The 25,273-nt window shown below is 43.4% G+C and overlaps 1 protein-coding gene across 3 annotated transcripts; it reads left to right on the forward strand.

Moving 5' to 3' along the window:
- The first annotated feature begins 604 nt into the window (after positions 1 to 604).
- On the forward strand, positions 605 to 17,465 carry ZNF2 (zinc finger protein 2). 3 transcript variants are annotated; one of them, XM_003941249.4, is made up of 5 exons: positions 607 to 1,032; positions 10,263 to 10,334; positions 11,841 to 11,967; positions 14,986 to 15,099; positions 15,626 to 17,465. In XM_003941249.4, the coding sequence occupies exons 2-5, from the start codon at positions 10,302 to 10,304 to the stop codon at positions 16,627 to 16,629; spliced, it is 1,278 nt and encodes a 425-aa protein (XP_003941298.1). In that variant the 5' UTR covers positions 607 to 1,032; positions 10,263 to 10,301; the 3' UTR covers positions 16,630 to 17,465. The 3 variants fall into 3 exon arrangements, with proteins under 3 accessions (XP_074259590.1, XP_003941298.1, XP_074259589.1); XM_074403489.1 differs by having other exon boundaries at positions 605 to 1,032; positions 10,263 to 11,990; XM_074403488.1 differs by lacking the exons at positions 607 to 1,032; positions 10,263 to 10,334; positions 11,841 to 11,967 and having other exon boundaries at positions 13,039 to 15,099; positions 15,591 to 17,465.
- The last annotated feature ends 7,808 nt before the right edge of the window (positions 17,466 to 25,273 follow it).

Below are 25,273 nucleotides of genomic sequence, written 5' to 3' on the forward strand. Positions count from 1 at the left end.
AAGAATATAACTGGATTGTTTGTAACAAAGGATAAATGCTTGAGGTGATGGACATTCCATTTACCCTATTGAGATTATGCACTGCATGCCTGTGTCAAAACATCTCAGGTAGCCCATAAATGTTTAACACCTGCTGTGTACCCACAAAAGCTTTAAAAAACTAAACCATTAATACATGATTAACCTGGAAAAAAAAAAGTGTAGTTTTGTTCCTGAAGTAGGATTTTATCATATTCTTTGTAATTTCCAGGCTTCCCTGAGCTGTAGCTCAGTGGTTCTTAGTTTTAGGTACACATTAGAATCACCTGCAGCTCTTTTCAAATTTTCGCTCCACAGCTGGGCCCCAGGCATCAATGTCTAAAGCTCTCCGGGTGATTCCAGCTTGCCTCAAGGGCCCTTCCAGCGGCTCCAAGGCCGGCTGGTGTGCGCTCAAGCTGTCGGGAGTCGGCCCAGCTGCAGTTAATACGTATGTATCCTAGGCTCTTCTCTCCTTCCAACGCAAATACGCGCCCAGACGTTGCCCGGAACCGCAACCCAGTGCTCAGAATCAAACGGCGCCTCACTGGCCAAAATTTCAGAATTAAATTCCCGAAAGTGGATAAGCGGAAGCGGAAATAAGCCAGAAGATACAATTTAGTCCCCGAGACGGCTGGGGACTGGGCACCAGCATCAGAGAGACACATTCCGTGCGGACGGCGCTCCCATCGGATGACTGGAGGAATGCAACACCAGACGCAGGCAGTACTTCAGGGTGATCATAAGTCTCCCAGACATCTACAACAACCCGTTCTCCCCGCTAACGCGACCGCGCTGCCATGTTGATTCTTGTTAGCCACGCGAAGTTTGCGTTTGCACAGATTTTCGTACGTCATATTATAGCGCGCCGGGCGCGGAGACTTCTGGGAGATGAAGTCTTTGCGAAGGCAACGCATTGATTGGGAGGGCGGGCTCGAGGACCCTTTGCGCAGGCGCATTGCTTTCCCGACCTGAAGAGACGCCGTCTTCCCAGGTCCCGAGCACTCTGTGCCGGAGGTGAGGGTTGTGGGTGTGTGTTTTCAAGGAGCGGAGTGAGCGCAGCAGCCGAGAGACGGGGATGTGAGAACCGTGGGGAGGTGTTGTGGGAGCAGAACGGGGTGACACGGGCGAGGCTAGCCTGCAGAGCGTGTGTCGCGACGTCCCAGTGCGGACGGAAAGTTGTGCACCCACCCCTGTGTGTGCATGTGTCCCGTGGGGTCTGGGCACCCATTGTCTGTCGGGTCCCGGACTTTTAGGTTGGAAGTTTGGAGTCTTCCTCTGCCCCTCCCATTCCCTCTTTCCATATTGGGTGCTTAATGAACGCGGGCGGAGTTGACACCAAATCTAGGGTGCCACCCGCTCCCTCTTTCCCAGAAAGCTCCTCAGATTGCCTAATTCAGCTCCCTGCCCTGGGCCTCCGCATTGGTGCTGGAGGGCTTCATGGAGGAGGAGGGCTTCATGGAGGAGGATGGATTTGAAGTGAAAAAAACACCAAAGCAGCAGCTGAGCGTTAGGCAGATTTGAGCTGGAGATAATTTTTTACAGAAATGCAGGAACAGTGGTAGACAAGGTTGAAGAAAAGATACGCTAGGAGCCAGGGCCCGGGACTCAGAATCAGGACAACACCCAGTAGGCAAGGTGGCTTGTATAGATGTGATCCAGGAACTGACACTAATCAAACTATTTGGGGACAGTTATTCGAGAGGTGACATTCAGGACCAGAGAGACGAAAGGACCAGTAGCAGAGCCAGTTAGAAATGTATTGTAGTTTTGAAATAAGCTGTTGTGGACTTGAATTATGGTGGTGGTAGTGAAAGGGAAGGATACAAATGACATTGCAAAAAAAGAGTCAAAAGAGCCTGGTGACTAGATTTGGGAGGAAAGAGTGAGGTAAGGGTTTGAATTTGGGACACCTGGGAGAATAGTAAAACATCTGATACAAATGTAAAGCCAGGGAGAGGCGTTGATGTGGGGAATTGCCCAAAGATAGTTTTCAGGTGATGGCAGAATGCCTAATTCAAGGTTTGCAGACATTTGGAAATGCAGGGTGAGGATGGAGGAATGCAATACAGTTGTATCATAAAATTGTAATACAATTGTATTGTAAAATTACAGTACAATTACTGGACATGGGGACCACCTCTGTAGAATTGGAAAATGGAGCCCTGAATGTGGATGTACTTTCTGAGGGATGGCAAAAAGAAGAAAGTACAAAGACTGAGCCATGGGCAGCATCCATGTTTCCAGGGCAAAAGTGGGGAAAACGAGTCAAAGAGATACAGCAATTTTAGTGGCTGGAAAAAAGGCTAGTGTAGTAACATAGCAGTTACAGTAACCGCTCAAACAATCAGAAGCTTGTCAGAACAGTGAAACGCTGCAGAAATAGAGATAAGATCAGAAACGCATCGGTAGGCTGGGCGCGGTGGCTCCCGCCTGTAATCTCAGCACTTTGGGAAGCCTGGGTGGGCAGATCACCTGAGGTCAGGAGTTTAAGACCAGCCTGGTCAACATAGTGAAACCCCATCTCTACAAAAATACAAAAAGTAGCCGGGCATGATGGCAGCTGCCTGTAATCCCAGCTACACGGGAGGCTACGGCAGGAGAATTGCTTGAACCGGGGAGGCAGAAGTTGCATTGAGCGGAGATCATGCCATTGCACTCCAGCCTGGGCAACAAGAGTGAAACTCCGTCTCAAAAAAAAAAAAAAAAAAAAAAAAGAAGAAGAAATGCATTGATAGTTTTCAAGCATGCCATTTCAGATGTGAGGGTCAAAAGCTGAAAAACGGACTGGAGAAGAGTAAGTGGTGACGATGTGGCGTCCGTATGTTTGTATTACTCTCTAAAAAGTTTGAAAAGGAAAGCCTAAATGAGAACTGTTTTGCTAGAAAGTGGTCATGGGATTCAGTGAAAATGGTTTCAGATACAGGAGGCTTGTATGTCTTTGAAGATGTCGAAAAAAAGTGCTAGTCGGGTGGAAAATGCTGAAAAAAAAGACTGGAAAGTGTGGGGACAAATTCTGAGAGGAAGCAATAGTGAAAAAAAAAGTAGAACATAGGGTGTAGGACACAAAGGTAAAGTCCTGGAGACAGACATTCTGTCTTGGGGACCTCACACATCTTGCTGCCTAGCATATAACAGCTACTTGATACCTACTCATTGAATAGTGGGATGAGTGGATGGATTGCATTGGGCAGTGGAAAAGAAGAAAACTTTTATTTGTTGAATGAATTGTATGATACATGCTTTATATTAATGGTCTCACCATTTATAACTACTCTGTGAATTAGGTATTAAACTACTGTGGGTCAACTATTGGCTTAAGTAACTCACCTAAGGCTTCATAGTTAATCATTCCATGCCTGTGGAATGCTTTCTACCATATAGCCCTGCTTCCCTTAAAATTCATTCCTAGGAATCTTCGGTATAGTAGAAGACAAAAGTTGTAAGGAAATTGAATGGTAGCCATGGAGGTTTGGAATAGCTATGTAGAAAAGAAGAGAGATTTGGAGTAGCTGTGTAGCTAAGATGGGAGTAATAAAGGCTTTTTGGACAATGTCAAGGGCTCATTTGAAGATATAGACTGAATTTAGAGGACATTTCTCCAGTGATACTCAGATCCGAAGGATAGGAAAAGAACACAGAAGAGGAGGTGATTCTTGGTTGGCAGTAACTCCGTGTGAGTTTAGTGGACTTGGAAAGTCTTCAGTGTCAGTGGGCTTACTGAAGTGACTGCGAGTGAAGTCTACGTGACAGAGAACCTATGGATGAGGAACACTTTGGGAATATCGACTGGTTGTTTAATACCTGGGGAGCTTATATGCTCACCACCATTTGTAATTTGTTCAGTCCTCAGTTTAATTAAAGTGGTAATCTAATAAAACTTTGAAAATTGTCTTTACACATTTAACACTGAGCAGCTTCGACTGCAGTTTCTGATATGGTTTGATTTGTTCAAAAAGCTCCAGTGCTTTAGACAAACATATACAAATACTTTGACTCCAGTGTTATCACTACACTTAAACCTACTCTAAAATAGCAACAACTCAATGTAATATTTTCATTATTTCTACCTTCCTAGAATTATAACATTTTTACTGATTACATTAGTTTATATTAACTTTACTTAACACATTATTCTAAATGCGTTAGTTACATGTATTACCCTATTTAAGCGTCAAGATGACTGCATGAAATAGGTACTTCCATTATTCCAGTTTTGTAAACGGGCAGACTGAGACAGAGGTTACGAAACTTTCCTGCAGTAGCACCGGTAGGAAGAGGCAGTACCCTCTTGGGATGGAGGAATCTTAACAGACGAAAAAGGAAAAGAATACTCTTAACATGAGCCAAGTGTGGTGGTTCACAGCTCACACTTATAATCCCAGCACTTTGGGAGGCCAAGGTGGGCAGATCATGAGGTCAGGAGTTTGAGACCAGCCTCGCCAACACGGTGAAATCCCGTCTCTCCTAAAAATACAAAAATTAGCTAGGCATGGTGGCAGGCACCTGTAATCCCAGCTACTGAGGAGGCTAAGGCAGGAGAATTGCTTGAACCCAGAAGGCAGAGGTTGCAGGGACCAAAGGTCGTGCCACTGCACTCCAGCCTGGGTGACAAAGCAAGACAGGCTCTGGTTATCAATTGATGACACGTCTTTGTTTCTGTTGATGACATGTCTTTGTTTCTGTTTGTGTTTATATCACTCTGCCTCCTCCCAGCAAGATTCAAATCTTAATCTCTCCCCCTTCCCCCGGCCCCCCCGTTAGGTTGGGGGGTGTTTTTTGTTTTTGGCTTATACTTAGCTAAACTTGTTTTTCCAATAAGTTTTTGCTTTTCATGTAGTTCTTACAAATTGGTATTCACCCTCAAGGTAATATTCTTTTAAAATTTTGCTTGGCCAGTGTGAACTCATTGTTAAATAACTCTGAGCTGTCTGGTAACTTTTAACTCTATGCTATAATGATTTATTTTCATGAAAAGATAGCCACATCGGTAACAGACCAACAGACTAGAGCAGAAAATCCTGAAGCATCCAAGAATATGATAGGCCTGTTACAGAATAGAGTTAAACGCTGCCAGACTGGTAAATATCTATTGATCTGGTCTTCAACATTTTTGAAAACTTACTTGTTCCTTATTTCTATCTTATGATTAATAAGTTTAGCTGTAGGGCTCATCTCCTAAGGGAGAAAGGATGAAGTCTGCACAGTTACCGTGCCTCTTTGGAGCCAGAGGTTGGTTCATTGTTAGTAACACCTATTCTTCTTTCTACCTGATAATTACATGTGGCCCCAGTAGTGATTAGTCCTCTCCCTTTGGGGTATGTAGTTCTGTGTCTGGAATTACCTGGTTTATTTGCATTAGAAATTTCTTTTTACATACTTCTATCAGTAGATACAAGTATATATTTCAAGGGTACATCTATACTTTATGAATAGTCATACAATTAATAGAAAAAAATGCCTTTTTATATAACTAAAGTCTCAAACATTGCCTTCCTTATAACCTTTTATGGCATATTTTATATTGACTTTTCTATTTTGAGTATGAAATGCATAGCTTTTTAAAGTTCAAATTATTTTATTTAACAGTAATAATTTTTATTATTTATCTGGCTAGTGGGAGCCAGAGTCATCTGAGTTTTCTTATTTAAAGATGTGGGGTCAGCTCAAATTCTGAATGTCCAAAACTGTACTCATTGGTTTTCCCTTCAGTCCTCCTTCTCTGTTGCTTATCTCTGTGAACGACATCGTCATCCACACTCCATCGGTAACCTGGGCGTCATCTTTGCTCTCATCACCTTCGGCCTCTTATTCCGGCCAGTATATTGTCTGTTCTTAATAGCTTGACAGCAGTTTCCTCTATTTCTGCTTTCACAGCTTTCACTCAGTTCGTCGTCTTTCTTATTACAACAGTATCCTCACTAGTCTACTTACCTCCATTCTTTCCTTCCTGTAATCCCATCACACAACAGCCACTCACTGTGGTGTGGCCACCTGTGTTGGGATCCCCAGGATCACCCCAGGTTTAGGGATTTACTAGAAGGACTCACAGCTTGACCTGTAGTTGTATTTCTGGCTAAGAGTATGCTGATGATCCTGCAAGGATATGCAGCCAGATCATAAGGGGAGAAGACAGGCCAGGTAAAGGAATCCATATATAGGTTTGCATCTATTCTCTTTCTCCCATAAGATGTCACACAGAGCACACTTTTTTCTCCAGCAATGAAAATACAGCAATGAGTGTGATGTCTCTGCTCAAGGAAGCTCATTGGAGACTCAGAGCCCATGTTTTTTTTATTGAAGGCTGGTCACATAGGCACCGTCTGCCTCACACATACCAAAATTCCATACCCTCCAATAGGAGAGCAGATGTTCACCATAAACCACATTGTTTCCACAAATTAGGCATAGTAGACCACCATTATCTCTTAGGGATCTGGGGAACCCTCTCAAAATCGAAGTTTCTAGCTGCCAGCGAAGGGCCAGCATGCATGCAGAACTTTCTAGGAATAGCAGTCTCTGGTCTACTATAACTTTTCTGCACATCACTCTCTTTCCTTCCTGTTATTTTTTCTGTACACCAAGATAAGGACATACTCTTGTTGAAAAAACATATATAAAAAATGGTAAGAAAGTAAAAATCACTTATCTCACTACTCAAATATCATTTCCATTTTAGTATTTCCTTTTTCTATAATTATGTGCATGTACAAATATGTAATTTTAAGACTGTGCATTCTTATTTTTTGAAATTCTTTGTGGGTTTTTTTTTTTTTGAAATGGAGTCTCACTCTGTTACCCAGGTTGGAGTGTAGTGGTGTGATCTCAGCTCATTGCAACCTCTGCCTTCTGGGTTCAAACAATTCTCCTGCCCTAGCCTCCAGAGTAGCTAGGACTACAGGCATGCACCAATATGCCTGGCTAATTTTTGTATTTTTAGTACAGATGGGATTTCACCATGTTGGCAAAGCTGGTCCCGAACTCCTAACCTCAAGTGATCTGCCTGCCCAGGCCTCCCAAAGGCCTGGGATTACAGATAGGTGCTTGGCCGTTCTTGCTGGTTTTCAGTTGTTGATTTTTTGTTTTGTTTTGTAAGAAACAAAGCATTACAGATAAAGCTGAAGTCTCCTGGGTATCCCTCCCCAGTTTTTTTTCCCCCTCTTCTCAGATATGTACACATTTGGTGCTTATTGTCCCATATGTTAATAGATTTTTGTGGGTGTGATCTACCTGTTGTTAAATTTTATGTAAATATTATACAGTAAGTCATCCTATAACTTATTTTTTGCTCAGTAATTATTTTTTTTGCAATTTATCTCTGTCAACATGAGATAATGTATAATATTTGTATATGTGTATATATTCACAAATCCGTTATCTGATTAATGGACATTGAAATTGTTTGCAGTTTATCACTAGTGATCTTCTCCCCAGGGACTTTTAATGCTACCTCAGTCATATATCAGGCTTCCCTAATGCTTGGCTGTGTTTTGGGATTTTCTGTTCTAGTCTATTGGTCTGTAACTGATGTGGCTATCTTTTCATGAAAATAAATCATTATAGCATAAAAGATAAAAGCTCCCTGGCAGACCTAGGTTCAAGTTCTACCTCTGCTTCTTACAAAGCCTTAATTTCCTAATCTGTAAAATAGTGCCTACCTTATTGATTTATGAGGATGAGGTTAAATTAACCTTATAAAAAGCACTTAGCACAATACCTGGCAAATAGCAAATGCTCAATAATGCTAGTTGTTATTAAGATGATGTTTAGGCCAGGCATGGTGGCTCCATGCCTGTAATCTCAGCAATTTGGGAGGCCAAAGTGGGCAGATCACCTGAGGTCAGGAGTGCGAGACCAGCCTGGTCAACATGGTAAAACCCTGTCTCTACTAAAAATACAAAAAATAGCTGGGTGTGGTGCTGCACACCTGTAATCCCAGCTACATGGGAGGCTGAGGCAGGAGAATTGCTTGAGCCCAGGAGGCGGAGGTTGCAGTGAGCTGAGATTATGCCACTGCCCTTCAGCCTGGGCAACAAGAGTGAAACTCCGTTTAAAAAAAAAAAAAAAGATAATGTTTAATAGTGTTACATTGTATATGTGGACTGGACCATAAATTATTTAACCAAATCTCCAGATGTTTAAGGTATTTCAAAATTTAATCTTTTCAAATTATTGAAAAGATTAAATGAGATAATACATGTAAACTGCTCAGGAAGTGCCCTGGCACAAAGCTGTCAATAAAGATTAGGGTTAATGATGAGTCATAAAAAGCTTTGTATATATTATTACTTATTTTCTTAGTATAAATTCCTAGGAGAGAATTGTTGGGTCAAACAGTATGTTTCAAGGCCCTTGCTACAAGTCGCAGCGATTTTCCTAAAGCACAGATGTGGGTAATGACATGTCCATGCCCAGCACCTTCAGTAATCTCCATGCCTGTGGAGAAAGACATGCAGAGCTCTCCTCAGTGAAACTGGCCACTGCCTACTTCTCCAGCCTCATTTTCCCCACAGCACTACTCACAGCCTAGACTTCCACCATTCTAAGCTAATTTTTTAATGTTAGTTGTTAATCCTTTCCATGTAAAGACCTGCCTCCTCCTTTTTGAAAAACTTGAGTGTTTTTATTCCTCAACACGTTTTTTTCCTCAACATTTAGAATGTTCCAGCTCCTCCCACAAATGAAAACTTAGCTTAGATCCCACTCCTGTCGAGAAAGCTGCAGTGTTGCACCCTCCATCCCTTCCTGCTGGGTTAGGTGAGCCTCTGAGGTGTTCTCATGGATTGCTGTACATATCTCTGCAGCACTTACCCATCCTGGAGTGAAATATTATTTCATTTACTTGATTGTTCTGTCTGCTAAGCCAAAGCTTCTGGAGGACAAAGACAGCATCTAACAGGTTTTCTTTGGTGCTTGGCATAAGTAGTTGGTGCTGAATAAATGCTGGTTGAATAGAAGGATGAGTAAGTCACAAGAAGCAATGACCATATCCCCTTGAGTGTAGGAGAATGGTCAGTGTACCACAAATATGCTTTTTCTTCCTCCTCACCAGGACCACCCCATCTCCTAGCCACCATAAATCCCAGAAATGTGTGATTTAATGCTCTCGTCTTATTTTTACAATTTGTATTTTTGTAGAGACAAGGGTCTTGCTATATTGCCCAGGCTGGTCTCAAGAACTCCTGGCCTCAAGTGATCCTTCCACCTCGGCCTCCTAAAGTGCTGGGATTACAGACATGTGCCACCATGCCTGGCCTGTTGTTTTAATTAGACTTTTAGTTGTGAAAAACTGAGACTTACCTAATCCCAGTAAAGGGAATTAGTGATAAGGTCTTGCACAGAGCCTAAGATTAGTTAGAGTCTCATGGCAATCTATGAATAAATAAGGCTGGTGTGCATGGAAATGGGAGCCTGTGGGTGGTGCTAGGCGAGGTGGGAGCCTCCCCAGGAATTCTTAGGTCTTTGCTTCAGTGTTTTACCACCAATAGGACTGTGCTTGGCTTCCTTCTGCCTGCTTCTGGTCCCATGGTCTATTATTACCTTTTCTCTACCTTGTACCTCCCACATGCCCACAGGTTCTGCTTCTGGTTAACTTTGGTTCCCCGATCCTCATGGTTACTTTGGAACTTCATGATACTCTCAGCTCATCACCCAGTTGTCCTGACATTTCTTAGTTCATTTCCAAGGAAGGATGTCATCTTTTCAAGCCAGGTCACATCTCAGTCTACTAGTCACCTACGCCTTGCCCACCTGAGGCCTAATCAGTGTGGCTCCAGGAATGAGACACACGGTCACGTGGTACAAAACAAAAATACCCCACTCATAGGTCCTTTGGTAACTTTCCTTTGAAGAGACTAGACTGTCTTTGATGTATCTTGTCCAGGTAGTCATTTACAAAATTGCTTATGGCTTTTGCCCAGTAATGATTCAGGGTAATATTGAATGTGAGTTTATACATACTGTATGAATTTTACACAGTTCTTGACTTAGGAATAGAACTCTGCCTCTAGTGTCATGGTAAAACAAGCACCACATTGTGGTCTAATTCACAATTCCATGGTTGTTGGTGCTAATTCTGGGGGGTGGGGGCCTGGAGTTGTTCCTGGCCTTGCTTTACTTTGACGCCCTTTTGTAAGGTATTGAGAATGACATATCCCCCTAGTGTGTGCTTCATGGGTCAAAACACTATGTGATAGGACTGGTCTTTCTCATACCTTCTTTCTCACCCCATACTTTTGCCTCATTAGGACTCTGCCCTTGCCTACAAAGAGAGCACACAGGAGAGAATGGCTGCTGTGTCTCTGACCACCAGATGCCAGGTGAGGTGGACTTTTGTGTTTCCAAAATACTCCACTCATCAAAAGAAAAACCACTTTTGTTTCTCTATCCTGGAACCTCTTTGACCAGACCCAGCCAGGCAGATGAAGGACTTCATAGGGAGTACTTCCTTCCCATTTGACTTGAGGTGTCCTTCAGTGACCTTTTCTTGCCTTGAACATGTGTCCATTAGCTTGTCACCAGGCTTACAACTGTTGGAGCCTTCACTGTGAGTGATTTTGCCTAGAAGCCAATGGTAGGGTCTGATTGGAAGGTTTGGGGAATAGTGGGCTGGTTCTGAATGTCCCTTTGGGACATTCATGTGTGGACTGAGAAGAGGCCCCAGTGTTCCAGGGAGTATGGTCTAGGCTGGGGTGTGTAATACACGCTGTAGAGCACCTCTGTGGGGGTGGTAAGAACCCTGAAGAGTCTCATGTGCTAGAGACATGTGGCTTGTTCCATTCCTGCCCAAGGGCAGAGTTGTGAATTCTGCACCCTGGCCTAGAACTTCTGTGGACACACAGGAGACTCATCTGAGGTTTTAGAAGTGGAGGTACAGAGATGCAATCTTATAGAATCACAGAGCTTTAGAATGAAATGAGAGGGATCCTACAGATGATCTGATCAGTACCGTTATTCTAAGGATTTGTAAACAACAAAGACAATTGGTGAAATTTAAGTAAGATTGTAGATTAGATAATAATAGTATAAAATCAGTGCTATTTTCTCCTAGTTATACTGTGATTATAACCACAGTATGTCCTTGTTTTTACAAAATACACACAAATATATAGGATTAAAGACACATGATGTTGCCAAGTTCGCCAAGAGGTTTAGAAAAAAGATAAGAGGCTGGGCGTGGTGGCTCACGCCTGTAATCCCAGCACTTTGGGAGGCCGAGGCGGGTAGATCACAAGGTCAAGAGATCGAGACCATCCTGGTCAACATGGTGAAACCCCGTCTCTACTAAAAATACAAAAAATTAGCTGGGCATGGTGGCACTTGCCTGTAATCCCAGCTACTCAGGAGGCTGAGGCAGGAGAATTGCCTGAACCCAGGAGGCGGAGGTTGCGGTGAGCCGAGATGGCGCCATTGCACTCCAGCCTGGGTAACGAGCAAAACGTCTCAAAAAAACAAAAGAAAAAAGATAGGAGAATGTGCATCTAGAAAGAGACAGAAAGATAAAGCAAATGTGAAAAATGTTGCCATTTAGGGGAGCCAGGTGAAGGGTACACAGGATTTCTTCTGTGCTGTTTTTAGAAGTCTGAGAGAAGCGTCTGATATTCAGAAACTCAGCTGTAAGTATACTGGTGTGAGATTCTGACCAAGAGCTTCATGTCTTGGGTGATTAGGCCACTTTTCCCAAGTGCTTTAAAGCTCTACTCAGTCAGAACTATTTTTCTTCCCTCCCACCATGCATCTTCCAGGGCTGTCATCTTTGACATTTTTGGTCTGGTCCAAGTAAAGAGAAGGGTTAAGAGTAAGGGAGAAGGTGATTGTATTTTCAGGAATCAGTGACATTCGAAGACGTGGCCGTGGTTTTCACAGATGAAGAGTGGAGTCATCTGGTCCCCATTCAGAGGGACCTCTACAAGGAGGTGATGCTGGAGAACTATAAGAGCGTTGTGTCACTGGGTAAGGGGAGCCTCCATGAGGAGGTACGTTCTGTATTATGCTAATGTGGGGCTGAGAGGGCTGAGGAATAATACCTTTCTTCTCCCTCCTGAGTTCTGAGCCACCTGAGAGACAAGGTAATATAAGGGTAGCCGAGAAAAGGGGAATAGACCCAAAGTCCGGCAAGAAAGTTTATTAACCTGCCGGGCTGCTCAGAGGAGGCAGCAGCCCCGAGCTTACAAAATGAGTGGTTTATATGGGATAAGGGGACCATAAGGGGGTTTCAGGTAACAGGCACAGAGATAGTTTGTTAACTTGCAACAGACCTACAATACATCATCCTGTGACTTTTGTGGCGGCAGTCTTTTAAAAAGACTGAAACCAGAATCTTTTACAGGTGGGTGTCAAGCAGGAATTGCCGTCCTGATAGCTGTAATTAGGCTTTGCTTAATTGTAGCACGTCTGGCAGCCTTGATGTGGTGCCTAGGTAGGGATTCAGGGGTTCAGGAATGCAGCTGCGAGGGGGTGGTGGTCATCCTGTGCGGAGGGGGTTTTCTGAAGCAGCACAGCTCCATCCCTAACAGGTAAGAGTCAAAAGGTGTGGCATTAGAGTACAGCAACACAAGGCTCCATACTGAACCCCAGCATTGGACAGACATGCCTCCCCAGCGTGGGCAGTGCTGGACAACCATAGGCTCTCTCACTCAGCAACCTGCCCCGGCAAAATGGAGGGAGGGTCAGTGAGGGCTGAGGGATGGAGCAGAACGTGTGTTAGACGCAGGGAGCTGGCTCTCCAGAGGGGCGGGCAGAAGAGGCTGAACTCCATATGGCCAGTCCTTCTCCCAACTCGCCAGCCAGGTAACTCCGCAGCCGGGTAACTCGGCTCACCCAGATGAGTGTGCACTGGGGCAGGGGGCCATCTTGTTGGAATACAGGGTTATGCCTCTGAGGTCACCAGAGATATGTTTGATTTTGAATATGTCTTAGGTACAGTCTTAGATGCTCACAGAAGACACTTTGTAATTATAGAGACTTGTGTGACAAAGAGAAAGTTAAGAGTCACTGCTGATTCTGGTGTTAGTGAAAAGTAAAGTTGGGCTCCTGGAGGTTATAAGAACTTGAGCTTCACAAGCAGAGTTGGAGAAGCTGAGAGAGTGCCCAGATTGAGAACCTGGCTTAAAATAAGCAGCAGATGGCAGCAAAAGAAGTCACATTGCAGATTTCATACAAGGCAGGTCAAAAAGTAAGTGCTAACACCCCCCAGATTAACCTAATAAGGCCCAATTGTCTCCCAAACAGAACTGAATGTTCAGGAGGCATCAAACAAGATGGCTGAGCATCTGTTACAGGCTTTAGCAGATAACATATTGAGGAAAATAGAACCCCTGAGGTCAGAGACAGAGAGCCACAGGGAGATGCTAGGTGTGGCCGTTTTGTCAACGGAGAATTCACGTAAAAGCCAGGGTAGATGATCCTTGGGCCCAAAAAAAAGTGCCTCTTTCCCAAGTTGGGGCCTCAACGAAAGGGAAGTTTAGAGCCCAAGCCTCTTTCTAGGATCTATTTTTTAATATAACCAAAAATGGATAGATTTACTTCAGGGAATTTATCCTAAGGAAATACCAGGACGGCAGTCCATAGTATGCACAGATGTTCATCACACTGTTGTTTGTTAATAGCAAAACATTAAAAATGCTCTAAATGTCTATAATGGAGTTCATTAAATAATTATGTCATCTCATACAATGTGATATCCTGTAGCCATTACAATGGTGAGGTAGATCAGTGCTGACTGAAATAGTATTTTAAATTTATTCTCATGAAAAAAAGTTTACAAATCAGCATCATTTCATTATTAGTTTTTTGTTTTTGTTTTTGTTTTTGTTTTTTTGAGAAAAGTCTCACTCCGTTGCCTACACTGGAGTATAGTGGTGCGGTCTTGGCTCACTGCAACCTTTGTTTCCTGGTTCAAGCGATTCTTGTGCCTGTCTCCCAAGTAGCTGAGATTACAGGCATGAGCCACCACGCCTTGCTGATTTTTGTATTTTTAGTAGAGGGTTTCACCACATTGGCTGGGCTGGTCTCGAACTTCTGACCTCAGGTGATCTGCCCATCTCGCCCTCCCAAAGTGCTAGGATTACAGACGTGAGCCTCTGTGCCAGGCCTTATTACCTAGTTTTTAACATAATGTATCTATAGCTATCTTTTAATATCATAATTAATAGAAAGAAAATGAATACGCCATATGCAAGCTGATTTTTCTTTTTACTTATATACACTTCTAATTTTCCTAAAATTGTTTTAGGTACAGTCTTACAACCAGGACTTGTTTCAGTGAAAGCATAATGCTCAAGGCAAAGACACAAACAGAAATGGGCAGGTTTGATATACTTTTTTACTCAGTGACTTAATTTCATTCTTATCTCCCCTAAGCCAACGACCTTCATCCTACCAGTGCTAACACCAGGAGCTTCCCATTCACTTCACAGGGCAGAATAAACACGTGAATTCACACAGGTTCTCTCAACTTTCTGACCTTGTGCCACTTGCTCCTTTTATAGCCTCAGTCCTGGCCTCAGTCTAGGGGTTCCTCTGCTTTGGACTCTGCATTCATGGCCTGTGCATTCTGCCTTTTGCATTTTCTTCCTAAAAGATTAGAGGCTGTGGCCAGGCACAGTGGCTCAGCACTTTGGGAACCCGAGGCAGGCAGATTACCTGAAGTCAGGAGTTCGAGACCAGCATGGCCATCATGGCGAAACCCCATCTCTACTAAAAATATAGAAATTAGCCAGGTGTGATGGCACCCGCCTGTAATTTCAGCTACTCGGGAGGCTGAGGCAGGAGAATCGCTTGAACCTGGGAGGTGGAGGTTGCAGTGAGCTGAGATCAGGCCACTGCACTCCAGCCTGGGTGACAGAGCAAGTTGCTATCTCAACAACAACAACAACAAAAAAGACTTAAGAGGCTGGGATTGAGCTTTGGGAGAGTGATACTATTTTCATCACATACAGCCATCTGCTTTGTTTCTTTCTCTTTGAGCAGGCCTTCCAGTTCCTCAACCTGATACGATTTTCCAATTGAAGAGAGGGGACGAGGCATGGATGGTAGATCTTCATGGGTCTGAGGAGACAGAATGGCCAAAGAGTCTCTCTCTAGGTAACTGAGTGTGAACAGGACAGGATGGAGTTTTCTTTGGCTTTTTGTTGGTTATTTGGGTGATGGGGGAAATACCAGGTATCACCTTTCTCTCAAGTTCAAGTCTTCTGCTTTATTATTTATTGTATATCATCCACCAGCTTTCATTTTTTTCCCTCTATATCTTAACATATTATTCATCTATATTCACCAAGTGTTACTTTCTCATGTCTGTAACATTGCCCACTCACACTTTGCTATTTCTATCGAGCACTGTCCTGTCCATTCGGCTTGCTCTCCTAATTGTCCTGGCCATGCTCCCACTGGTTCTCCTGTTTTTTGAGGTGTCCATCATCCATTCTGTTCCCTGCCACCTTCTTCATCCCCAGGTCTCGGTCCCTTCCTGCAGCGTAAGACTATCTGTGGGAGCAAGCAATGCAGTGACCATACATTACTTTCAGACTCATTGGAACATCTCTTCCTTCTGCTCTAATTTTAATTTCCTGGCCTAGGGTAAAAAATGGCATCTGTCTTCTGTTTGTTCCAGACTGGGAAACTAAGCCTGAGATTTATGATGCTTCAGAAGAAAAAGCAGAAGGATTGTTGAGGGAAAGTCTTGGAAGGCAAAGTCCTCTGTGTCCTAAATTTGAAGTTCATGCACCCGATGGCAGGATGGGAACAGAAAAGAAAAGCCCTACAGGGGAGACTCATAAGAAATCCCTCTCCCAGGAGAAAGGCTCACGGCGAGTGTCTGCCCTCCCCAAGGAAATTCCCACTAAAGAGAGACAGCAGGAATGCAGTGACTGTGGAAAGACTTTTTTTGACCACTCATCCCTCACCCGCCATCAGAGGACTCACACTGGGGAGAAGCCCTACGACTGCCACGAGTGTGGGAAAGCCTTCAGCCACAGAAGCAGCCTCAGCAGACATCTGATGTCGCACACTGGGGAGAGCCCCTACGAGTGCAGCGTATGCGCAAAAGCCTTCTTCGACCGCTCGTCCCTAACTGTGCATCAGCGAATTCACACTGGAGAGAAGCCCTTTCAGTGCAACGAGTGTGGAAAAGCCTTTTTTGACCGTTCATCCCTTACTCGACACCAGAGAATTCACACTGGAGAAAGTCCTTATGAATGTCATCAGTGTGGGAAAGCCTTTAGCCAGAAAAGCATTCTTACTCGCCATCAGCTAATCCACACTGGCAGGAAGCCTTACGAGTGTAATGAGTGTGGGAAAGCTTTCTATGGTGTCTCGTCACTGAATAGACATCAGAAAGCTCACACTGGGGACCCTCGCTATCAGTGTAACGAGTGTGGTAAAGCTTTCTTTGACCGCTCGTCCCTTACACAGCATCAGAAGATCCACACTGGAGACAAGCCATATGAGTGCAGTGAGTGCGGGAAAGCCTTCAGCCAGCGCTGCCGGCTCACACGGCATCAGCGTGTCCACACGGGAGAGAAGCCCTTTGAATGCAGCGTGTGTGGCAAAGTTTTCAGTTCAAAATCATCAGTTATTCAACATCAACGGCGTTATGCCAAACAGGGAATAGACTGAGTTGGGCGAAAGCCTGGACTAGGCAAGAACTTCTGCACAAATTTGAGATAGGTTTCCTCTGTCTTAAAGCCGCTATTTGCTCATTCTACCCACTCTGGCTGCCTTTGTCCAGTCCTGCTTCTGCGCCAGAGTATTTAATAAGCACTCCCTTCCTGCCGTGTTGTAGAACTGTAAGGGAGGCCATGGAAATGACTCTCCAGATTCAAAATTTTGAAGAGGCTTGTCCGACAATAGGATAGATGTTAGGAGGAGGCATACCTCTTGTGGGAACCTAGGCCCTAGGTATCACTGCACTTTAAGTATCTGGAGGGAAAGGCACAACAGCATCATAGCAGCACGTTTTTTTCAGAACAGTTGTTTTGATGGCTTAGTCCCTCTGTCTTGGAGCTTTTTGGGGCACTAACCTTGTTCTCTTGTGTCCCAGTTTTTAGATCTCTTTCTTCCACTGCTAGTAGCTAGCACTTACTGAGTGCTTACAGTGGGGTAAAGACTCAGCTAAGGGTTTTACAGTAAGTAGATTAATTGATCCTGTCACCAACCCTATGAAGTAGGTACTCTTACCATCTTCATCTACAGATGAGCACTCTTGAGGTTTAGGGAAATTAAATCACTTGCCCAAGGTGACCCTGCTGGTAGGAGGTGATGCCAGGTCTTGAAAACAGGTCCACCTTCAAAGTCTATTCTCTTTACCATTATGCTTGATTCCTTGTTTTATAATTTATGTGTATTGTCTTCTCAACTAGATTGTAAGCACTTGGAGGTTGACTTACAGGTCTTTGTATCTCACACAGTGCCTTGCTAATAGGTGCTCAATAAATATTTATCTGAGTGAATGACTTTTCTGCTTACCAAATTCTCTCCATTCAAAATACCTCTTAGATTCATATACTTTCTCTGAATTCATAGCCCAGCTTGTACTTTTATCATCCCTAGCTCCCACTCCTGGCAGCAGTAGCTTCCTAATTCCAGTTCCTCCTGCTTTATTACTGAAGAAGGATGTGCTATGATACAGTAACAAGCCCACAGAGAGCTGTGTCTCCCTTAAAACTTGACGGGAACTAATCTGTCTCATTTTACCCTCATTATTTGGAACATCTGGCTTCCAAAGTTACCACAAGGGAGGAACAGAAAGCTAGAGGAATTTGTAGGATATTTTTTTAGACCCAGGCTTAACATCACTTTTGTCCACATCTAATAAGCCAGAGCCCAGCACCTGGAAACTAGGAAAGTAAACAAGCACCTGGATAGTTGGTTAATACCAAGAGCCTCTGTCATGGTTACATTTTGCATATTACTACTAAGCCAGTCTTTGCAAATGACCCCTTTCTGCCCATCATTGCCTTTCTCAAGACCTAAACTAGCTCCCTGTTTGGTGAAAAATTACCTGAATATTTAAGGTCTGCCTTAACATGATCCCCATTGCTGAACTTTACTTCCTGACTCCCAAAACTCTTCCCTAGGCCCAGTCCTATATTTTTATGTTTATTGAAGGGTAGGCACTAGATGACCTTGACTCTAGGCATTTGCATTCTTTTGCTTTTTGCTTAGGGTGAAGCTCAGAAAAGGACTTGGTTCTGAAAGGCTGTCTGGAATTAGATTGTTCTCTGTGAATCCCAGTGGATTGAGATGAATTTCCTCTGGAAGTTCAAGTCAGATTTCAGAAGCTGAATGACCAAACAGACCCTTCCCAACCTACTAACAACCCTATTACTCTGTTCACCCTAGAGCAGATAAATGGCAGGGAAGACTTGATGTGTGGACTTTTGAAAGCAACTTGAGGAAAAACACGTAACAGAATCTATGGGTGTGGATAATATGTGATACTGCTAAATGTCAAGTAGAAAATAAAAGAGACTTGGCAAACTTTTGGCTGATGACTGTCTCTGGGAGTTCTGAATTAAAAAAAAAAAAAATTGAAGGTCAAGTATTTTCCTAATACATTCTACCACTTTCAGCAAGATAAGATTGGAACAAATTCAGGATTCCAATGGACATCTTTTTTACTCAATTATTCGTAGAAAAGATAATGGACTTTGAGCACAGTAGTAATGGAAACAGTGGGGATATGAATTTGACAGTTTTCCTTTTATAGATTTGGTGATCAGAGGTTTTTTTCTTTTTTTTTTTTTTTTTAATGTGGAATACTTCCACTTCCTTCTAAAAACACAAAAGGGCTGTTTTACCTTTTAATTGATATATCCCAATATGGCATGCAGTAATGGAGACCATAAATTTTGAGGTTTTGGCTTCACCCAGTAGCCATTAGTAGGATCAAATGTTGGAATCAGAAATTGATCAAATTGGAAGAATATCACCATTCTTAAGGTGTAAAGCAAAAATGACTGGATAGTATTTGTAGGGGTTTGAGCCTCAGAGAAATGAAATAATATCACTGATGACAAGCTTTAAAAGGAGTTTCAAAGAAATGAAATAATATTACTGATGACAAACTCTAAAGTTTAAGAAATAATACTACTGATGACAAATAAACTTTAAGTTTTAAGAGAATTGAATGCTTACCACACAAAGGCACAGAAGCATTCCATGAAAAAAAAAATGGCTGGCAATGCTAGAGAACCTTGCAATGGTGAGAATATGAGAGATGGAAGAAAGCTGGGCACTGCAGCCTGGCACAGACAATTGGCAGGCCCACCGATCCCAGAAGTGTATCTGGGGTGTTAGGATGCCAGAGTGGCCAGCGGGAGGGTTGGCCAGCTTCTGGGCTCAGGGACACCCACCCCCTCCTCCCCAGACCTGCATTTCTAAGAATAACCCCCTCTGCAAGTCTTACATAATACATCACACAGCTCAAGAACAAAGCAAAGACCAAGTGCCAGCCATTAGACAAGTATGTTGGTTTTCAATGTCATATCCTGTAGCCATTACAATGGTGAGGTAGATCAGTGCTGACTGGAATAAAATAATATTTTAAATTTACTATGTGAAAAATCAAGTTTACAAATCATCCAGTTTTGTGGGAGGTTTTTTGTTTTTTGTTTTTGTTTTTGAAACAGTCTCACTTTGTTGCCTTGGCTGGAATGCAATGGTGCAATCTCGGCTCACTGCAACCTCTGCCTTCTGGGTTCAAGCTATTCTCCTGCCTCAGCCCCCTGAATAGCTGGAATTACAGGCGCCCGCCACCACACCCAGCTAATTTTTGCCAGATTCTGGAAGTTAACTATCACAGATGTTACAGAAAAGTTCATGAACTGGGGTCCAGTATAGCTACTTTTGTGCTTCACTTTGTTTCTATATTGAAAGATATTTGTAAATCACTTCTTGGCTGACATGCAGCCATTGATCTGGCTAGCACATAATTTTCTATATGCATTATATTGACCCACTAACAGCAGTGTAAATTTAACTCCATTTAATACACCAGCAATTTACTATCCTGCCACCGAGATATTTAAATTTTTTTAATTACAATCTAATAAAGCAATATTTAAATAATTAAAATACTGAGATTGCTCATTACCTTCATGAGAGTAAGTATCAAAAAGAGAAGGAGGGCTGGGCATGATGGCTCATGCCTGTAATCCTAGCACTTTGGGAGGCCAAGGCAGGTGGATCACCTGAAGTCAAGAGTTCGAGACCAGTCTGGCCAACATGGTAAAACCCCCACCTCTATTAAAAAATACAAAAATTACATGGGTGTGGTGGTGGGCACCTGTAATTCCAGCTACCTGGGAGGCTGAGGCAGGAGAATCATTTGAACTCAAGAGGCAGACGTTGCAATGAGCCAAGATCGCACCACTACACTCCAGCTTGGGCAACAAGAGAGAAATTCCATTTCAAAAAAAAAAAAAAAAAAAAAAAAAGGGAAGAGGAGAAAAACCCAATATGTAATGTAATCAAGTTGGTCATTGCTATGGGCAATGAGTCTTGATCCCATTGAGACCTGAATCATACTGACTGAGCCTCAGGATTTTCTGCTCCTGATATGGAAGTGGGGGCATCTATAGGCCAGCTCCCACCCACATTGGTCAAGGATTGCTGCATGAACACCATTGACATCTGTAGTCATCCCCTACTGCAGGTTTGGAGAAACTCTGGGGAAAGGGAGCAATGTGAGGGGTAGCTGAGGTGAGGTGTAATCTCATTATACCTGTGTCAAGTTGTTTGCTGCAACAGGCATGGGATAAAATTTGAGTCATGAGACCACACTGGGATATATTGAGCTTGAGATGCTTGTGAAATATCCAAGGCATATGGCAATGTAGAGTGGACAGCTCTGTAGATACTATGTGAAACCATGTGAGTGGAAGGAAATCACTTAGGAAGAAGGGGTAATGTAGGAAGAGACAAGGGTCAAGGACAGGTCCTTCAGGAAGACCAAGATTTAAGGGGTGTGAAGACAGGACAAGCCTTCAAAGGAGGAGTAGATGGAGATAGGTAAGAGAGATGCCAGGTGACAGCACTGCCACAAGTCAAAAGAATTTTCAAGAAAGAGGGAATGGTTGGTCAGGTGCAGTGGCTCATGCCTGTAATCCCAGCATTTTGGGAGGCTGAGGCGGGTGGATCATGAGGTCAGGAGTTGGGAGACCAGCCTGGCCAACATGGTGAAACCCCACCTCTACTAAAAATACCAAAAAATAATTAGCCAAGTGTGGTGGCAGGCGCCTGTAATCCCAGCTACTCAGGAGGCTGAGGCAGGAGAATTGCTTGAACTTGGAAAGGCAGAGGTTGCACTGAGCTGAGATCATGCCACTGCACTCCAGCCTGGGCAACAAGAGCAACACCAACCGGAAAAAAAAAAAAAAAAAAAAGAACGGTCAAAAAGCACTCAAAGTTGCTACATAATAAAGGAAGACAAAGCCTGAGAAGCCTCCACTGGAGTTTATCAGTGACTTTTTTTTTTTTTTTTTTGAGATGGAGTCTCGCTCTGTCACCCAGGCTGAGTGCAGTGGCACAATCTCAGCTCACTGCAACCTCTGCTTTTCCAAGTTCAAGCGATTCTCCTGCCTCAGCCTCCTGAGTAGCTGGGATTACAGGTGCATGCCACCACACCTGGCTAATTTTTGTATATTTAGTAGAGAGGGTTTCTCCATGTTGGTCAGGATGGTCTTGACCTCTTGCTCTCATGATCCACCCACTTCAGCCTCCTAAAGTGCTGGGATTACAGCCGTGAGCCACAGCCCCAGGCCTATCAGTGACATTTATCAGTGATATTTATGGAATTAGAAAGATAATGATATATTGCTAAATGATAAAAGCAGATTACAAAAAGTTTGGAACTTGAATACATTTACAATATATTCCCACATATATGCCTAGAAAAAGAAGGACCAGCCAGGGGTGGTGGCTAGCGTCTGTAATCCCAGCACTCTGGGAGGCTGAGGCGGGCAGATCACCTGAAGTCAGGAGTTCGTGACCATCCTGACCAACATGGTGAAACCCTGTCTCTACTAAAAAAAAACAAAACGTTAGCTGGGTTCACATGATTAACTTCTTTCTTTCAGACCTTAGTTTAAACGTCAATTCTACATGACCACTCTTAAGTATCTCCGTGAGGCACTTATTCCAACTCCCACTCATTATTTCCTTCACTGTAATCATCAGCATCTGTTATATTTTGTTTGTTTCTTTGCCATCTGTGTAGTAGAATATAAGCATCATGGGGGCAGGAACTATGGCTGTCTTAGGCATTCGTGTTTCAGTGACTTACTGTGCCCAGAACGTAATAGGCATACTAGATGATAAATAGCTAATGCAAGAATAACTGAGACGTGTTTACTGGTCTAAATGTCTATTTTCCACTTCTAATCTCTATTTCTCTGCCTTTGCTATTTTTTATTCTGTCCCTGTTGTTTTTCTTTTAAGGAGCTACTAATCAATCAGGCAATATTTTGTATTTGTTCTTAACACATACAATACTTACTTTTTTACTGGCACTCAAAGCTGTGGTATCTATTTGCTATTTATTTTAGACTGGAAGACTAGACCTAAGAGCAAGGATTCCACTCAAAGGCAGGATGTTTCTGAAAAAATAAAACCACAGAATACATTAATGAAAAACTCTGAAAAGATTGTCCACTGGGTCCTGCACTTATCTTTGAAAAGCTTGAGGACAGAAAGAAGAAAAACCATTCAGGGGAACATTGAAGAAATCGTCCTCCAAGGAGAAGGACTCAGGCAAAGACCTACTCCTGCCAAGAAAACCAACAGTAAGGGGAGGCACTTTGAATGCAGCATGTGTGGGAAGACCTCATATAACCACATATTTGTCACCTAGCATCAGAGGACTCACAATGGAGGAAAGCCCCGTGACTGTCAAGAACTCGGAAAAGCCTTCAGCTGTAGGAGTCTTAAGAAAAACCTAATGCCAGTTGGCGTGGTGGCTCATGCCTGTAATCCCAGCACTTTGGGAGAATTGCTTGAGCCTAGGAGTTTGAGACCAGCCTGGGCAACATTGCAAGACCTTGTCTCTTATAACATTAATTAAAATTGAAAACAACAACAACAACAACAAAAAAAAACACCTGATGTTGCACACTAGGAAGAGCCCCTTTGAATGCAGTGAATACTTTGTACAGTTGATTAACCCTTTACCGGACATCAGTGAACTCATACTGGAGAAAGTCCTTATGAATGCACAGTGTGTGGGGAATCCTTCAGCTGGAAAGGTATTCTGGCTGGCCACAGCAAACCCGCCCTGGAGAGCAGTCCTAGGAATGCAGGGGTAGGACAGAGCTCTGTTGGACCATTCATCCCTCATTCAACACAGGACTGTGCCCACTGGAGACACATTCCAAAGATAATAAGTGTGGGAAGGTTTACTCTGACGGCTCATCCCTTAATCGCCATCAGAAAATTCATAGTGTAGACAAGCCCTATGAATGCACTGAATGTAGGAAAGCCTTCCTCCAGAAAAGATGACTCATTCAACATCAGAGAGTGCACCCTGGAGAGAAGCTCCATGAGTGCAGCATGTGTGGGGAAGTTTTCAGTCCAAGTCATCTATCATCCAGCATCAGTGATGTTTATGCCAAAGAGGCTTCATGGTATCATGAAGATGCTTCAGCCAGACAAGCAGTCCCCAGAGAGACTTAGGATGCTTTTGTTCAAAGTAATGACAATTTATGTTTGAGTATCTTCTGACGACTTCTTATTCTTATCCCTCCATTTCGTACCACAGTCTTAATAAATAGTCTCAGTTAACCATGCCATATACTTCCTTTGGATACCTCAAATTCGAGATGATGTCCTGAGGATCCCCAAATTGGTCAGAAGCTCCCCGATCAATATGCTTTGCAGGTGTTTGAAAGAGATCCTAAGATAGGCACTGGATATGTTATTTATGTATTTATCGCTAGACTGAATGCTGTATGAGAACAGGAACTCCCTCATATCTGTGCATTGCTGTGTTCCCAGTGCAGTGCCTGGCACTCAACACATATTTTCCTTTTTTTTTTTTTTTTTTTGAGATGGAGTCTCACTCTGTCACCCAGTCTGGAGTGCAGTGGCACAATCTCAGTTCACTGCAACCTTCCCTTCCCGGATTCAAGCAATTCTCCTGCCTCAGCCTCCCAAGTAGCTGGGATGACACATGTGCACCACCACACCCCGCTGATTTTTTGTCTTTTTAATAGAGATGGGGTTTCACTGTGTTAGCCAAGACGGTCTCAGTCTCCTGAACTTGTGATCTGCCCACCTCGGCCTCCCGAAGTGCTGGGATTACAGGCATGAGCCATCATGCCCAGCATTTCTTTTTTTTCTTTTCTTTTTTTTTTTTTTTAAACAATGGAGTCTTGCTCTGTTGCCCAGGCTGGAGTGCAGTGGCACAACCTCAACTCACTGCAACCTCCGCCTCCTGGATTCAAGCAATTCTCCTGCCTCAGCCTCCTGAGTAGCTAGGATTACAGGCGTGTGCCACCACACCAAGCTACTATTTTGTATTTTTAGTAGAGATAGGGTTTCACTGTGTTAGCCAGGATGGTCTTGATCTCTCTGACCTCATGATCCACCGCCTCAGACTCCCAGAGTGCTGGGATTACAGGCGTAAGCCACCGTGCCTGGCCTTTTTTTTTTTTTTTTTTTTGAGATGGAGTCTTGCTCTGTTGCCCAGGCTGGAATGCAAGTGGTGCAGTCTTGACTCACTGCGACCTCCGCCTCCTGGGTTCAAGCAATTCTCCTGCCTTGGCCTCCTGAGTAGCTGGGATTATAGGCCCCCACCATCACACCTGACTAATTTTTGTATTTTTAGTAGAGAAGGAGGTTTCACCATATTGGCCAGGCTGGTCTTGAACTCCTGATCTCATGATGTACCTGCCTTGTCTTCCCAAAGTGCAGGGATTACAGGTGTGAGCCACCACACCTGGCCTTAACACATATTTTCTAAACAAATGAATACCTGAGAACTTGAGCCAAAAATCAAATGTACTTATGCAACTAGAAACTTTGGTAACAAAATAAACATCAAAGAAAATGTGGTACTTATACACTATGGAGTACTATTCATCCATAAAAAAGAATGAGATCCTATCATTTGCAACAACATGGATAGGACTGAAAGTTATTATGCTAAGTGAAATAAGTCAGGCACAGAAAGACAAACATCACCTGTTTTCACTTATTTGTGAGATCTAAAAAAACAATTGCACTCATGAACACAGAGAGTAGAAGGATGGTTACCAGAAGCTGG

The sequence above is a fragment of the Saimiri boliviensis genome, chromosome 1 (genome assembly GCF_048565385.1).
Source record: "Saimiri boliviensis isolate mSaiBol1 chromosome 1, mSaiBol1.pri, whole genome shotgun sequence".
Taxonomy (NCBI): Eukaryota; Metazoa; Chordata; class Mammalia; order Primates; family Cebidae; genus Saimiri; species Saimiri boliviensis.